The 16,915-nt window shown below is 44.0% G+C and overlaps 1 protein-coding gene across 1 annotated transcript in view; it reads right to left on the bottom strand.

The window, feature by feature from the left end:
* The window catches only part of HERC1 (HECT and RLD domain containing E3 ubiquitin protein ligase family member 1), a 736,289-nt gene that overhangs the window by 541,770 nt on the left and 177,604 nt on the right, over positions 1-16,915 (bottom strand). The window contains exons 19-20 of the mRNA XM_030188195.1: positions 15,508-15,729; positions 7,510-7,683 (exon numbers count right to left, since the gene is read on the bottom strand). Coding sequence (XP_030044055.1) covers positions 7,510-7,683; positions 15,508-15,729 — 396 coding nt within the window. The remainder of the gene's footprint in view (positions 1-7,509; positions 7,684-15,507; positions 15,730-16,915) is intronic.

Raw genomic sequence — 16,915 nt, 5'->3', positions numbered from 1 at the left:
ATGATATCAAGAATGATGCCCTGCTTCCGCGCTCTTGGAGACTAGCTAATGTGGTATTGTTGCTCAAACCGCATAAAGATCCGCAAAGTTGTGGTTCATACCGTCCAATATCGCTTTTAGGGACTGACTATAAAATATTTACCTCTATCTTGGCTACACGCCTGCAAACAATTTTGCCCCGCTTGGTGCATGAGGACCAAGCGGGCTTTATCGTGAATCGGCAAACCTTTGATAACACCAGACAGGCACAATATATAGTGGATCGGGTGCAAACACTTGGTCATCTAGCAGTGTTTCTTTCTTTAGATGCAGAAAAGGCTTTCGATAGGGTGCTGTGGCCCTTTCTGTTCCGATTCCTGGACCGCATTGGAGTGGGCGCGCAATTTATGCACTGGGTCACGGCGCTCTACCGACAACCAATTGCCCAATTGAAGATCAATGGTAAAAACACACAACCTTTTGAGTTAAAAAGGGGCACTCGGCAAGGATGTGCGTTGTCCCCCCTATTGTTTGCTCTCTCTATGGAACCTCTGGCGAACATGGTTCGAAGAGAGCCGCGAGTGCGGGGCATCAATATAGATAGGCAGGAAACAAAAATTATGTTGTATGCAGACGACGTGCTATTGACGTTGACAAGCCCTGGGGAATCTCTACAGGCAGTAATGGATATTCTTAAGGTATATGGGGAGGCGGCTGGCTTAAAATTAACTTACAAAAATCTGAAATTATGCCCCTACAGTTTCCCACGGGGCTACAAGCTGAACTACAGCCTTTATTTCCGTTCAGTTGGTCCCCGCGCTCTATTCGGTATCTTGGGGTCAATTTGACCCCGAATACTGTAGATCTATATCGGGAGAACTATACCTCTAAATTACCAGAATTATTTACTGAATTGGAGAGATGGGGGGGCCTGGGACTCTCATGGATGGGCAGAATTGCGGCAGTAAAAATGTCCTTACTCCCTAAGTTACTCTATCTGTTTATGGCAATTCCAATAGCAATTCCGAAGGCCTTTTTCCGGGTGTTTGACAGGAAAGTCTTTGCCTTCATTTGGCGGAGAAGGCCTCCGAGAGTAACTAGGAAGGTCCTATATCAATCTAGGAAGGATGGAGGGATGGGGGTTCCAAATTTCTGGCTATATTATAGAGCAGCATTATTTCAAACGTTGGACAAGTAGGGATAACCAAACCGTGGTCGTATGCGGCACAGTGGGGTCTGCGGGGGGTGCCGCTGTGGGCGGCCCCGTGGCTCCCACTAGACTCGCTAAGAGGGTTACTCTCGGGGCTAAAGGGTCAGATGAGGATAGCACTTGGTGAATGGGCGCGATGCAGAGCAGTGTGGTTCCCGGGACAGAAATATCATATGAATACCCCTATAATATTTGCACTGGATTTCCCACCAGGTAGAGGAGAACGAATATACGGGCACTGGTCAGCTCTATCACTGCGGGTGTTGGGACAGTTATGGGATGAGGGGAAATGTCAGTCGTTTCAGGCTCTGAAAGAGGAGTATGGATTGACTGATAGAGACCACTTTCATTATATGCAGGTGAGGGATTTTATGCATCATAGGGCCAAAGACGAGCTACTGTTGACAGTAACAGAACTGGAACGGGCGATGGGCTCGGGGGCAGGGAGGGGTGGCATATCCAGGATTTATAAAGCACTCTTACATCAATCTTCCCCCTTGTCCCAATATACTGCTAAATGGGAGACTCTTTTATCCGTCCAGTATGAGCAGGATAAATGGCCCCGTATATATAAAACTTTACTGAATTTCTCTGTGGCAACACCACTGGTGGAGAATGGGTATAAGATGTTATACCAGTGGTATCTCACCCCCCACAGAATATCACGTATATTTCACATGGAGGTCTCAACTTGCTGGCGGGGTTGTGGAGCCAGAGGTACATTTTGGCACATATGGTGGGACTGCCCAACCATAAAGCAGTTCTGGTCAGACTTAATATCACACCTTCACACTAAGCTGGGGATAGCACGTACGCCGAGCCCGGAGCTTTGTTTACTTAACATACCAGTGGAGGGCATACGTCGCTCACTCCATGGTATTCTCTCTCATGTAGTAACAGCAGCACGTATATTAATTGCTAGATACTGGAAACAAACAGCGATCCCTACAGTGGATCAAGTCTTTAAAAAAGTGGGTTACTGTTGCTTAATGGCTAAAATTACAGCTTTGAAGCAGGGACAGTTGGTAAGATTTTTCAAAATGTGGACAATATATATGGACTGGAGAGGGATCTCTGTTTGATCGATGGAAGACCCCTTTGATCTGAAATGTTGAATTTGACTGTTGTTACCCTGGAGGGAGGGTGGGAGAGGGGTAGGGTGCGGGGGGGGGGGGGAGGGGATGGGTAGCATTTGTTATCAACAGCATATTTGGATTGTATACTGAGTTGAAGTTTTGGATATTGTATTGAACTTGTTTATGTGAAATAATAAACATATATTACAAAAAAAAAAGAAATGGTAAAAAAAAAAAAAAAACGATGCCCCAAAGGCCGCGTCCTGGTGCACTGCCACGTCCAACCGGTAATGCCTAGTAAACCTATGAGCAGACACCCAGGTAGCCACTCTGCAAATGTCTTCCAACGGCACCAAACGAGCTTCCATGAAGGAAGTAGCTTGGGCCCTAGAAGAGTGCACCCGAACCTGAAGAGGGGGAGTCTTCCCCATGGACAAGTAGGCCGAAATGATCGCTTCCCGTAGCCACCGGGCAACCATGACCTTAGAGGCTTATACCTCCTTTATTGTGGCACGCAAACAGCACAAATACTTGATCTGAGCGACGAAAGAAGATTGTGGCCTCTAAGTAGAGAAGAACACACCTCGCATCCAAACAACGTAGGGCCAAGAACTCACTTGAGTACTCATCTGGCCGGAAGGCTGACAACACCAGAGTCTGATCCAGATGAAAGTGAGTCACCACCTTAGGCAAGGCAGGAAGGAACCGTCTGAATGCACACCCCCACCTCGGTGAAACGGAGGAAGAGATCCCTGCATAACAATGCCTGGAGTTCCGACACCCTCCTTGCAGAGGCTACAGCCACCAAAAACACCGCCTTCACAGATTCTTCAAGAGACACCTGACCTGCTCGGAGAACCAGGTTCAGCTTCCATTCAGGATATGAGTGACTCCATGGAGAAATCGCACCACATCCAGATGAGCCGCTAGGGGGCAACTGCACCCACTATCCCTAAAACAGGCCAGAGCCGCCACTTGCACTTTTATGGTGCTCAAGAAAAGCGCTTTAATCAAGCCCTTCTTGTAAAAAGGCTAGGACAGATGATAGTGGAACAGACTCCGCCGAAATGCCCGATAACCAACACCAAGAGACAAATGTGTGCCATACTCATGCGTAAGCTGAGGATGTGGAGCGTTTCCATGCCTGCAACATCATAGCAATCACGTCGGGATAACCATTACGTCCGAGGCATGCTCATTCAAGAGCCATTCCATAAGCCCAAAGGAGGGGATGATTTTCCATGATTATGGGACCCTGAATCAGGAGACCGTAGTGCTCCGTCAGGTGCAGCGGGCTGTCGGTCAGTAGGCGGATGAGATCTGCCTACCAGGGTCATCCAATCCGGAGCTACCAAAATTACCGGAACCGGATGCCGTGCAATTTGCCCGATCACACACCCTATCATGGGCCATGGAGGGAACACGTAACGGAGACCCTCTCGCCACAGCTGGAGAAGTGCATCTATGTCTTCAGAGCGGGCCTCTCTACCCCTGCTGAAGAAGTGGGGCACCTTGGCATTCAAGGACCACAACATCAGATCTATCACTGGAAATCCCCAACAGGACATGATCTGATTGAACGCTTGCTGGGAGAGTTCCCACTCCCCCGGTTCCAGCTGATTCCGGCTGAGGAAGTCTGCTTTCACATTTAGGACTCCCGCGATGTATGCCTCCGACAGGAGAGAGAGGTGCTTCTCCGCCCAAAGGCAAAGGGAGGAAGCCTCCTTTGCAAGCTGGGCAATCCTGGTGCCCCCCCTGTCTGTTGACATATGCTACCGGTGTCGCATTGTTGGATAGCACCCTGACCAACTGCCCCCAAAGAAGGGTTTCGAAGGCCTGCACTGCCAAGTGGATGGCCCGTAGTTCCAGAAGATTTATTGGTCTTGTCGCCTCCACCGGGGACCAGGTGCCCTGGGCTGTCCGGCTGAGGCAGTGGGCACCCCAACCCAACAGACTGGCATCTGTAGTCATCACAATCCAATCCAGTGTCGTGAGGGGTAACCCCCCTCTGTAGATTCTTTGGCAGGAACCAACAGTGAATGGCAAAGCACGCTCGGAGACCACAGGATTTGAATTGCATAATCCTCGGAGAGGGGCAACCAACAGTTGAGCAGGGACCATAGCAGAGGACGCATATGGCTACCGGCCCACAGCACCATGTCCAATGTTGCAGCCATCAATCCCAGAACCTGCATGTAATCCCAAGCTCTGGGAGCCGGAGCCTGAAGCAGAGAAGAAAGTTGACTCTGCAACCTCAGCCTGCGAGCTTCCGGGAGGAACACACAACCCTCCCAGGAGTCGAAAAGGACCCCAAGATATTCCAAAGACTGTGACAGAGTGAGTTGACACTTCTCAAGGTTGACTATCCAACCAAGGGAACGCAACAGGTGTAGCACCATCCCCTGAACACTCTCTGCGTGGGACAGAGCGCAAACCAGACAGTCATCCAAATACAGGTGAACTTGAATGCAGAGCCCTCAAAAAGGCTGCGATGACCATCATAACCTTGGAGAAGGTTCATGGTGCCAGACCTAAAGGCATGGGTTGGCAGTAGTAATGCTAACTCAGAACTGCAAAGCGAAGGAAACGATGAGGAGGAGGCCAAATGGGTATATGCAAATACACCTCCTTGAGGTCGAGAGCGGTCAAGAACTCCCTTGGCTGGACTGCCGTCAAGACAGAAGACAGGGTTTCCATACAGAAATGCCGTACCCCCAGTGACTTGTTGACGAACTTGAGATTGAGAACAGGGCGGAAAGTTCCACCTTTTTTGGGAACTATGAAGTAGATGGAGTAGCAACCCTGGCCGATCTCAGCGGGCGGCACCACGATGACTGCTCCCAATCACAGCAGCTGGGAGAGTGTCTTCAGGACCACAGCTCGCTTGACAGCAGCCTTGCAGGGAGACTCCAAGAAACAATCTGGTAAGGGGCGAGTGAATTCGAGCTTGTAGCTGTCTTGAATAACTTCCAAGACCCATTGGTCTTAAGTGACCCTGGCCCACTCCTCCCGAAAAAGGGACAGACGTCCGACGGCCCCCAATAGTAGGAAGGCGATGGGCCAGCGCCCTATCATTGAGCTCCTCTATTTCCCTGCTGTCTTCTGGGGGCTGAGGTGACTGCACGACGGTCACCCCAACAGGACAGCTGTTTCTGCTGGAAACAACGCCTCTGAAAGGTTCCAGATCGATCAGATCTGTAGCACTTGGCCTCCTGTCTTACTCCTGTCCTCCAGTAGACGCTGGCCTTTAGAATACCCTAGCTCTTTCACAATTTGTGCGAGATCATCGTCAAAGAGAAGCTTACCTCGAAAGGGTAACCGGGCCAAGGGAGACTTAGAGGCAATATCCACCGCCCAATGACTTAACCAGACCCACCGTCGGGCCAACACCGCCAGGGACATCTCTTTAGCCGAAGCTTGACGAATACCGTACAGCAAATCTGCTAGGTAAGCCAATCTGGACTCCAAAGCCGGCAGGCAATCAAATGAGCTTGTCCACAGAAGAAGCCTTCTGGACCCAGGAAAGACAAGCTCATGCTGCATAAGATCCACAGACAGACTCCTACAGGTGCCTCCTTCCACCGGCAGGGTGGTCTTTTCTGTGACTGCCATGATTAAGGTGTCCACAACCGGAATACGCAGGGAGTCCAAGTCCTCAGGGCGCAAAATGGAAAGCCATGGCATAGCCCGTGCTACCTGTAGGCTTGCCTCAAGCATGTCCCCACTGTGCCACGATAAGAACCTTCATGGATATGAAAGGATATGGAGGGGCCTCTGGTGCTCGACATAATGGATGGGGTAGACACCGCGGTAGGAGCCGAATCTGGAAGGGAGATGCTTAACACCTCCAGCGCCTGCACAATAAGAGAAGAAAGCTCCTCCTTGCAGAACAGCTGCAGCTCCCCCTCCTTCCATCCCATCAGGAGGAGCCTGCAGGGAATCCCCTGATGACTGGCCCTCCTGAGTGTCAGATGGCCCAGACAAATCCTCCTCAATGCTCGGGAGCTCCAAACGCGGTCTCTTAGGAGACTTGGAGGCATGATAGGCCGAGGGCCTTGACGGCCAGACAGCAGAGCCTCCACAGCCTGTTCCCCTGCAGGCTTCAATAAAAATGCAGTGCATGAGAAGCACAAACTCCAGCAAGAAAGGAACTGCCCCAGTCTCAGCCGCTGCCGAGGAAGTGCCAGCAACATTCTCCTGTGTCATAACTGAAGGCAGAGTGGGCTGTGGTCCCGCCGCTGCAGGGTGCCAGCTGAAGCACGTGTCGGGCTCACAGGCAGGTTTCCCACCAAAGACGCTACAGTGGAATCAGAGCCCTCTCCTGCCAGTGTTCAGGCCGGCAAATGTACACTCTGCTTGCTACCTTGGGGCCCAGCTTTAGAGCACTCCTCACAAGCACCCGATGCTGCTCTTCGGCTCCCGCACAGAGAACAGCACTTAGCTGATTCGGACGGCGCCGACATGACTGTCCCCACGAAGCGATAAGAGCTCAGCTCTCCCACGCGCTGATTCCTCGTCCACGGCCCAGTGAACCTCTGAGGGAGAAGCTTGCACTACAGCCCAAATGCTTTTTTTTTTTTTTTGTACCTGACAGAGGCAGGAAAGAAGCTGTAAACTGCAAATGGCTGACTCAGACCACGTGCCCCAATGGGCTGTCAATAGGGAGGCTGGTAGGGGGAGGAGGGGAGGGACCTGGCCCTACCAGGTATAGCCCAACAGCCACCACATGGCAACTGAACCCCACAAAAAAGGCTCAGCAGCACCCGAGCTGCACAAGTATGACCCTCCACCTGCTAGAGAGAGAGAAAGAGAATACTGAGATTAAGCTGGCTGCACAGGACCACATATAGCAAATCTCGGAGTTCTATCTCCACCTCCTGGTTGAGGGACATAACTCACAAGTCTCTGGGGACACAATGGAAATTCCGATTTTAAAGTCCTTTCTAAAATGCGGCTCCCTACCAACAGTAGTTTCCCCCAGTTAAAACATTACCACATCGAAGTCATCTTGGTGGAACAACCAACCTTCCTTTGAGAAGCAGCGCTTAAATACACTGTAAACAAACTTTGAAAGAGACAGGGTCCACTGTAATAGACTACAATATTGCAGCACTGCACCAAATTTATAGCATGTTCCCTGTATGAATTTCATATTGTATCTATGATCACTTTGAAATCCAGATAATGTACTTAATCAAAAGATTAAAAAGTTCTCAATAAAATTTTCTCTTCTCTCCTGCTTACCTTTACTAACTGCATAATCTTGCATACTTATCCAGAGACTATGAGCTGGTTCTTTAGTAGACCCCAAAGCCAAATCGATGAAGACAGCAACTTCAGGTCGTAACTTGTAATCGAATGGCTTCTGTTCCTCATTTCCAGAAAGCGCCACTTCCAGCAGACAACTCATGCATTTATCTATAATCAAAACAGTATGAAAAACCTACTTTAACTATATGTAAGATAATTAAAAATAAATTATGCTAAAAACTGGATCACTATACTACAGAATCTTCCACATTAGGGTAATATGTTTCACATTGAGAACTGCTTAAGGGTAAAGCAAACACCTTGAGGGATTATGCAATTACACCTGTACAGTTTAGTGCATAATTAATAGAATGCAGTACCATGCTAACACAGGTTTAGAAGACCAGGGGCAGCAGCAGGATACCAAAGCATAATGGTACACTAGTGTGGTGTGACAAACATTTATTGGAGATACCCAACGTGACCATATCTCAGCAAATGTCTACATCAGGCGTATAATGTCTAAAAGTAAAAAAAATAAAATAAAAATCTTAATACATAAGCATATATTAAAAAGTACAAATATACACATAAATGATCAGTAATTATTTAAACTAAAAAAAGGTATTAAAATTTAAAAAAAGGTAAAAAGGTTCAAGACAAGCAAGCCTTGATGTTTGACAAAAACGTAGATATTGTTGCTATAACAAAAACGTAGTTCAATGATTCCCATGAATGGGATGTGACTATGCCGGGCTATAATCTTTTTAGGAAGGACAGAAAGGGCCGAAGAGGTGGAGGAGTGGTGATGTTTGTGAGAGACAATATCAGAATGGCTGAAATGCAGGGAACCTGGGGAAAGGAAGAAGCTTTATGGATCGTCCTGGAAAAAGAAGATGGAACCTGTATCGACACAGGGGTTATCTACAAACCTCCGGCACAAATGGAGAAGCTAGACAAGGATCTGATAGAAGATATTCAAAACATTGGTATGAAAGGGGAGGTGCTACTGTTGGGAGATTTCAACTTGTCTCATGTGGAATGGAACGTTCCATCTGCAGAATCGGAAAGAAGTAGGGAGATTGTGAAAGCCTGTCAAAGTGCCTTGCTCAGACAAATGGTGACGGAACTCACGAAGGAAGGGTCGATGCTGGATCTAGTGCTCACAAATGGAGGAAGTGTTTCCAATATCTGGGTGGGTGCCCATCTATGTAATAGTGATCATGACACGATATGGTTTGATATAAGGGCAAAGGTGCAGTGCGGATACACAAAACTCAATTGGATTTCAGACGTACTGATTTTGATAAAATGGGGGAATACCTGAAGAAGATGTTGGCATGGGAAGGTGTAGGAGAAGTGGAAAATTAATGGTCAAAGTTAAAAGCTGCTAAAAATATGGCAACTGATCTTTATGCAAGGAAAGTAAACAAAAAACAAGAGAAACAGGAAGCCTATATGGCTCTCCAAACAAGTAGTTGAAAAAATAAGAGCTAAAGAGGCTTTGGTCAATACAAAAGAATGCAACGAGAGGATCACGGAAAAGATTATCGGATTAAACTAAAAGAAGCAAAGAGGAAAATACGGCTAGCAAAAGCACAATAAAAATGGCTAAAGATGTAAAGAGAGGTCACAAGACCTTTTTCAGATATATTGGAGAAAGGAGAAAGATAGGAATGGAATTGCGAGACTGAAAGATAATGAGAATGGCTATGTGGAGAGTAATGAGGATAAAGCAAACGTGCTAAACAATTACTTCTCTTCAGTGTTCACGGAGGAACATCCTGGTGAAGGACCGCAGTCGGCTGCTGAGGGAATATCTGGGAATGGAGTGGATACTGTGTCGTTTACGGAAGAAAGAGTTTATAAATAGTTAAAGAATATGAAGGTGTACAAAGATATGGGGACGAATGGGATACATCTCAGGATACTGAGGAAGCTCAGACAGGTCCTTGCAGGACCTCTTAAAGATTTATTTAATACATCTTTAGAGACGGGAGAGGTTCCGTGAGATTAGAGACAAGCGGATGTGATCCCTCTTCACAAAAGTGGAGACAGGGAAGAAATGGGAAACTACAGACCAGTAAGTCCCATGTCGGTGGTAGGAAAAATAATGGAGTCGCTGCTGAAAGAAAGAATAGTTAACTTTCTAGAAGCCAACGGGTTACATGCCCAGAGGCAACATGGCTTTACCAAAAGGAAAATCCTGACGAACGAATCTTATTGACTTCTTTGACTGGGTGACTCAAGAACTGGATGAAGGACGTGTGCTAGATGTAATCTACTCCGATTTCACTTAAGCCTTTGATACGGTCCCCCACAGAAGACTCGTGAATAAGTTGAAAGGGCTGAACTTAGAACCAAAAGTGGTGAACTGGATAGGAAACTGGTTGGCAGACAGGTGGCAGAGAGTGGTGGTAAATGGAATCTGCTCGGAGGAAAGAAAGGTGAGCAGTGGAGTTCCTCAGGGGTCGGTGCTGGGGCCTATTCTGTTTAATATATTTGTGAGAGATTTTGCTGAAGGTTTGGGAGGAAAGGTTTGCCTTTTTGCGGATGACACAAGATAGCCAATATAGTGGATACCCTGGAGGAAGTAGAAACAATGAGAAGGGATCTCCAAAGATTAGAAGAATGGTCGAGGGTCTGGCAGTTAAAATTGACATATGTTATTTGTCATAATTACTTTGAATTCCAACAGCAGTTTTATGTTCAAACTAAAGGAGTTGCCATGGGTGAGACTATAGCACCCTCCATAGCATGTCTATATATGACGAGATTTGAAAATCAATTTGTTTATGACTCTTGTTTTAAAGATCACATCGTTTTATGGAAACGCTATATAGATGATGTTATCATGCTTTGGAGTGGTTCTTTGGATAGCTTGCAAGCTTTCATTGGTTACATCAACAGAGTGGACCCCTATATTTCTTTCACTACAAAAATCCATGAATCTCGAGATTGATTTTTTTGGATGTTAAAATATTAAAGTCTTCTGGGCACAGATTTAACACTACTATCTATAGGAAACAAACCGACAGGAACACCCTATTACATTATTCCAGCTTTCACCCTAACTCATTGAAAAGGGGTATTCCTGTTGGCCAGGTTCTTAGATTGAGACGTTTGTGCTCCTCTATTGAGGAACTCAAATCTCAAGCTTTGGAAATGTTTGACAGATTTATTCATAGGGGTTACCCCAAGGGTGTGGTTAAGAAAGCCTATAAGCGGGCCTTATATGCTGATCGTACATGGCTCTTTTTGTCCAAACAGACTGAAACAATAAATTCTCTGGTATATGTTCTTCCATATTCATCTCGGGCTACTGCTATTGGTGGCATTATTTGTAAGTATTGGAATGTACCTGCAGTACACCCTAGTCTTAGTGAACACCCAAACACAGCATATAAATGACAAGCCAATATGGGTGAAATTTTGAAGGTTTACCAAGTTGATTGCTCTCCTGGTGGATATTTTCCATGTGGTAAATGTGTTTACTGTAAGTTTTCTCTAACCACCAACCATTTACTTATTCCTGTAACCTCTAGAAGATTTTACCTTAGATGCAGGACCTCCTGTGACAGCTCACAAGTAGTGTATTGCATCATATGTCCATGTGGTTTATATTACATTGCACAGACCAAAAGGAGGTTGAAACAACGTATGGCGGAACATATTAGTAATATTAAAAATATGAAATTGGAAACACCATTGGTTGCTCATTGGGCATCCAGTGGTCATAAGTTCGATGATCTGTGTTTCGTCACACTGTCACAGGTGATCCTAAAGAGAGGTGGTGATGTCAGCAATACGTTGCTGACTTTAGAACAAAGATTTATTTTTTATTGGAATACTGTCATCCCAGGGGGGCTCAACTTGGAAATAGAGCGGTAAATGCAAATTTGTGATTTACTCATGTTGAGTCACAATGCCAGGTCTCTATTTAAACCTGGAAGTAGATTGTAAAGGCATTTCCACCCAGACACTAGGGTGCTGTTGGCATGATTTGGAAGTTGGCCCTCCAGTAAGCAGCCATAAAATTTCTTTACATAATGTTTTGAGATTGTGGGATTGGTTTGTTTAATGATGGATTATAATTTGTTGTAGGTAGGTTTATTTTTCATTGGTTTATTTTTTAGTGCCTTTATTCACTTCTACTGAAGAAGATACACGAAATGCGGTCTCGCATTGGGAAGCAGAGGAGCTATATTTGCAACTGCTAACCTAGTGACTGTTTAATGTTCGTCATGCTGAAGCTGTGCTAGGAGTTTGCTTGGTGGGCTGAGAGTAAAAGTGAACCACTTTGAAAATTTGCCATCTATCCTCCACCTTGAAAAACGAGATTCAGTTTGTGTTGCATGACAATCAACATCTGTTTGACTGTTTAAAGATATTGCTTCTGGGATGGTGTTATGTATTGTCGCTCTTGGAGTTAAGCGACTGACTTTGGAAACAACAATTTTTTATCTTTTACAGGAGACTTATTTTGGACAATTACAATTTTTTGTTAGAAGCATTTTGTTCAGTTATCTGGCCAGACAGTTGTATGTATGTGTGGGTGTATGGATGTGGTTGGAATGGATGTGTTTTTATTAATAAATATTTTTAATATTGTTTCAGTTTGATTCTGGAGTATTTATATTCAATATTTAGTGATATATCTATACTCCAGTTTATTTCATTGTCCCCAGTTGTATGGTTTAATTAACTAAAATTTAATTCCAAGAAGTGCAGAGTGATGTACTTGGGGTGCAGAAACCCAAGAGAGAGATACCGAATAGGAGGGAAGAGATTAGTAAGCTTGACTCAAGAGAGAGACCTTGGGGTGTTGGTGTCAAAGGATAAGAAGGTGAAGAAACAATGTGACAAGGCGATGGCTGTGGCCAGAAGGATGCTAGGCTGCTTAGAGAAGGGTATAACCCGCAGAAGAAAGGAGGTGTTGATACCTCTCTACACGTCGTTGGTGAGGCCCCAATTGTGTTCAGTTTTGGAGGCCATATCTTGCTAAAGATGTAAAAAGACTGGAAGTGGTGCAAAGAAAAGCTACAAAAATGGTATGGGATTTGCACTGCAAACCATATGAGGAGAGACTTCCCGACCTGAACATGTATACCTTAGAGGAAAGGAGAAACAGGGGTGACATGATACAGACGTTCAAATATTTGAAAGGTATTAATCTGCAAACAAACCTTTTCTGGAGACGGGAAGGTGGTAGAACATGAATTGAGGTTGAAGGTGGGCAGACTCAGGAGTAATGTCAGGAAGTATTTTTTTTCACAGAAAGGGTGGTAGATACGTGGAATGCCCTCCCACGGGAGGTGGTGAGAGATGAAAATGTAATGGAATTCAAACATGCGTGGGATAAACACAAAGGAATCCTTTAGAAGGAAAGGATCTATGGAATCATAGCAAAGATTGGGTGGCAATGCCGGTAATTGAGAAGCAAATCCAGTGCTGGGCAGACTTCTACAGTCTACGCCCTTATCATAACTGAATAGATATGAATGGGCTGGAGTGTATCCTGTTTTGCAGCGATCACCTTCATTGTGAGCTCTTATGCTTTTCCTTCTGTACTTTGCGTCTTTTTCAAGGTAAGGTTCTTTCTCCTGTTTATGATCCTTTCATTTCCACCATTTTCTTATGCACCCCTTTTAGACACTCGGCGACTTTCTTCTTAACTGTTTTTCTTCCTTTTACTAAGGTTCCTTGTCAGTGTTCTGGGGGCTGTGTTTATGTGCTTAAACACCTGGCTACTTTCCCTAGCACTTTTTCCTATGTCTCTTTAGTGTTTTGTTTTCTTTGCGTCCCTTCTCACACCACTTTTTTCCTGCTGCTACAATGTTTTTTTCCATCTCCCATGTGTTTTTTTATTTCTCCTCTCACACATAAGCACCCTCAGTTTCTTGGTCCATGGTATTTTTCCCCTCGTTTTTACCTTTTCTGTTGCATACATTTGTTCTGCTCACCACTTGGTTCACACACTACCTATTCATATCCCTTCTATACATGCTTTTCTTCCCTCATTACAGATAGCAAGTGCTTTAAACTTTCAAGCCTATATACATTGGCTATTCATATTAAGGTGCATTTTCCCTTGCTTTTTATTCTATGATCATATAAACATGTTCTTTGTTTAATAACATGGCACTACCTTCCTTTTTTTATTACTATTAATGTAACATTTTTATATCATAACTGTCAAACCTATTGCATGTACATTTTGTTTTACCATATCCATGTATATGTATTTTGTATGTATGCATTTTATTATTACTCATATAGATGTATACATGCATATTTATACGTATATATTTTTACCTTTTTATATACATGTATATATTATTGTTTATTTATTGTAAACCCAAGGCAGGCACTTGGCCGAAACACGGTGCCGTGTCGGCTATTATAAGAATAAAGTTTTTCTACTGCAGCTCCGTCTTCCTGTTGTTATTGGGAGAGCCTTGTGGATCGCACTACTCATTTTGTGTGGTAAAATCTTATGAATACCATGCCTGTAATATTATGAATACCATGCCTGTGATATTAACTGTGACTTAGATGGTAGTTCAGTTTCTATGTAACACAGAGCACAGTAGGCACATGTTCAAGACAGTACTTGGTTGAGAGACATCTTAGGGTATACTAATGGGGTTGTTTACTAAAGCTTAGCTTGAGTTATCTGCAGCAGGGCCCATTTTATTCCTATGGGTTCTGCTGCAGATAACTCGAGCTATGCTTTAGTAAACAACCCTTTAAGTGTTATACGTTTCATTTGGAGAGCTAACGTGCTAAGAGACCTCAGAGTCCAGACAGAAGAATCCTGAGGCAGGCCTTTGTGGCCAAAACACGGCTCGTGTCCAGTCACTGGATGTTTTAATAAAAGTTATTGGACGTTTTAATAAACTCTTTTTTTAGACATCATCTAGCTTCCACTCTTTTGTCACCTTCATTGTGTCTGGCATTTCTGTGTGATTGTGAGGGTCCACAAAGAAGGTTTTCTTTGTGGAGTGCTATTATTTAGAACATGTCAGTTGCTTGTTAAAACAAAAAAAAAAGGAAAACTGATAATTCTGTGCACAAAACAATGCAGTGATCATTAAACAGAGTATATAAATGGTGACAAAATATTGCCATATGAATCAAATCAATAAGTGATCAGAAAATTGTGTGCAAAAGAAGTAGTCTGAATGTAAAGTGGCTTCTTAAGTGTATTATTTGACTGGAAAAATATGCAAACAAAAACAACGTTAAATAATACAAGTATAAAACTGTGTAGGTACACATAAAAACTTGGCAATAAGCCTTATCTCAAGTGTAGATATAACAGAACTTAGCCAATGCAGCCTAAAACGCTAACACTGACTGACAATTTAAAAAGCTGTGGCATCTGAAGCCATTTTAAAAGAGAAAAGCCTGCACAACCTTGTTGTTGTGCGACATCAAAGCAACAGATGTTACCAGGTGCCACGAAACATTAGGTCAAAAAAAACAAAAACAAAAAAACAGAAAACCTGACTAGGAACTACTAGGTATCACACAGAAACCCACGCAACAGCAACAGGATTTACAGGAAGAACAGAGAACCCAAAAAACTTTAGTTTAGGTGCTGAGGCGTCCATGATGAAAAAAAAGATCTAATCAGCTCCAAGGAAAAGTTACTTTTTAATAAACTTGAAAAGTACTGCTTCCTATTAAAAAAATCTAAGCGGTTTACATCACACTAAAATATATAAAATATAATAAAACACTGATTAAATTAGACTGAGGAGGCCCTGAATGACAGCAGCAGGTGGGAACAGGCACACATGCACTTTCAGCCTACTCACAAATTCTGGAAAAGTTGCTGGGGTACTGTTTCCAACACCAGGCTCCATCGTTGGCATTACCCAGATTAGTCTTGCTTTCCTTGGAGAATACTTATAACTGTTATATAACCCAAAATTTCAAGTCTCATTATATCAAAACACTCACATTTAGAACAATTTGTTACATTACCTAGCTGAGGAATATCCATTTCTACTCCATTGCCAAACAATGGTGTTTTCAACCAGTAAGCTGTGTCTTGTTCCTCAGGTGAAAGAGGAGAACCCTGGAGCATTCCACCAAGACAGCGTCCAATAAGAAGAGCAACAGTCCTCTCTAGATCGACAAGCCATACCCAAGACTGCGCAGGCTGTGGTAAGGATATCCCAGCAGGATCAATAAATTCTAATCCACCTATAATTGTAATTTGAGCATTAATAGAGATACTTTCAGCCTTTTGTGTAAAACATTTAAATCATTCTAAATGCAAAAAGAAAGTGGAGTTTACTTTTAATGGTGGTTCTCCATAAAGAAAAGACAAATGCAGCAATGTTTCATGGTAATGTCATTGACATGTGCCAGAGCTCTCCTCCAGCTCAGTGAAGTCTTTTCGATTAAGCCTATGCAAGTGTTCCTGCATTAATACAAGACCCCCCCTATCTATGCTTTTAGCAGTCCAGCAAAACCACAAAACCAAAAACTTAATACTAATGATATGGGTTAATAGCAACAAGCTAGTAAAAACACACATGAATATGGTTGTTTATTTAAATATATAGTATAAATATCCACATACTCCTAATCAAAAACAATTGTTTGAAAGAGAGCCCTCAGAACAAACCACCACTTTTAAGGCAATGTATAGCACATCTTTCATAGGGCTGTCTCTTATGTGTACGTGTATGTGCTATTGCCACAAAACAAAAGTGCTAACAAAATAATAAACAGTGCTCATAAAAAAACGTGAACTTATCTTTAGACGCTTCTTTGATTGATTCTGTCTTTCTTTCTTTTTTCTTGCTGTAGTGGAGCACCTCCCTTCAACTCCCAGTCTCACAAATATAAGCCCATAAGGCTTCCCCTGGTCACGCCCGACACCGCGGGTTTCAACGATTTCTTCAGGGACTCGGGTTAAACGCCATGCCAATCTTTTTATATAGCAAATTGCTGTAACTGAGACCAAGTCACTATAGGCTCTTTAATGCCAGTCCAGCGGCATTGTTCACAGGGTTGTAAGTTAGTCTGCTATTTGGCTTTACAATTATCTTTGCCGTATTCATTTCTTATTTATTTGGCTTTTTTTTTTTTTTAAAGTGACGAGAATAAGTGCGGCTGCATTCCTCTGCTGTCTACAGAGAACCTCCGTTACATGTAAGCAACACTCTTTCTCATCAAACAAGCAGAGGATGCAGACACACTTCAAGGTGATTCCAGATCCGAGGGTCGCCCTTTCTTTGAATTACTGTGATTTGAGGCCTGAGGATGAGATGGGTGTTGGCAAATGTTTTCATGGTATCTGGAGAGAAGTTAGTGGGCAAAGAGGTTAAGCTGGACTGCTTGCCCAAAGGCTACATCTCAGGTGCAGGAATTATCCTGACAA

The sequence above is a fragment of the Microcaecilia unicolor genome, chromosome 1 (genome assembly GCF_901765095.1).
Source record: "Microcaecilia unicolor chromosome 1, aMicUni1.1, whole genome shotgun sequence".
NCBI classification, from domain to species: domain Eukaryota; kingdom Metazoa; phylum Chordata; class Amphibia; order Gymnophiona; family Siphonopidae; genus Microcaecilia; species Microcaecilia unicolor.
This window is presented reverse-complemented; position numbering and strand designations above follow the sequence as displayed.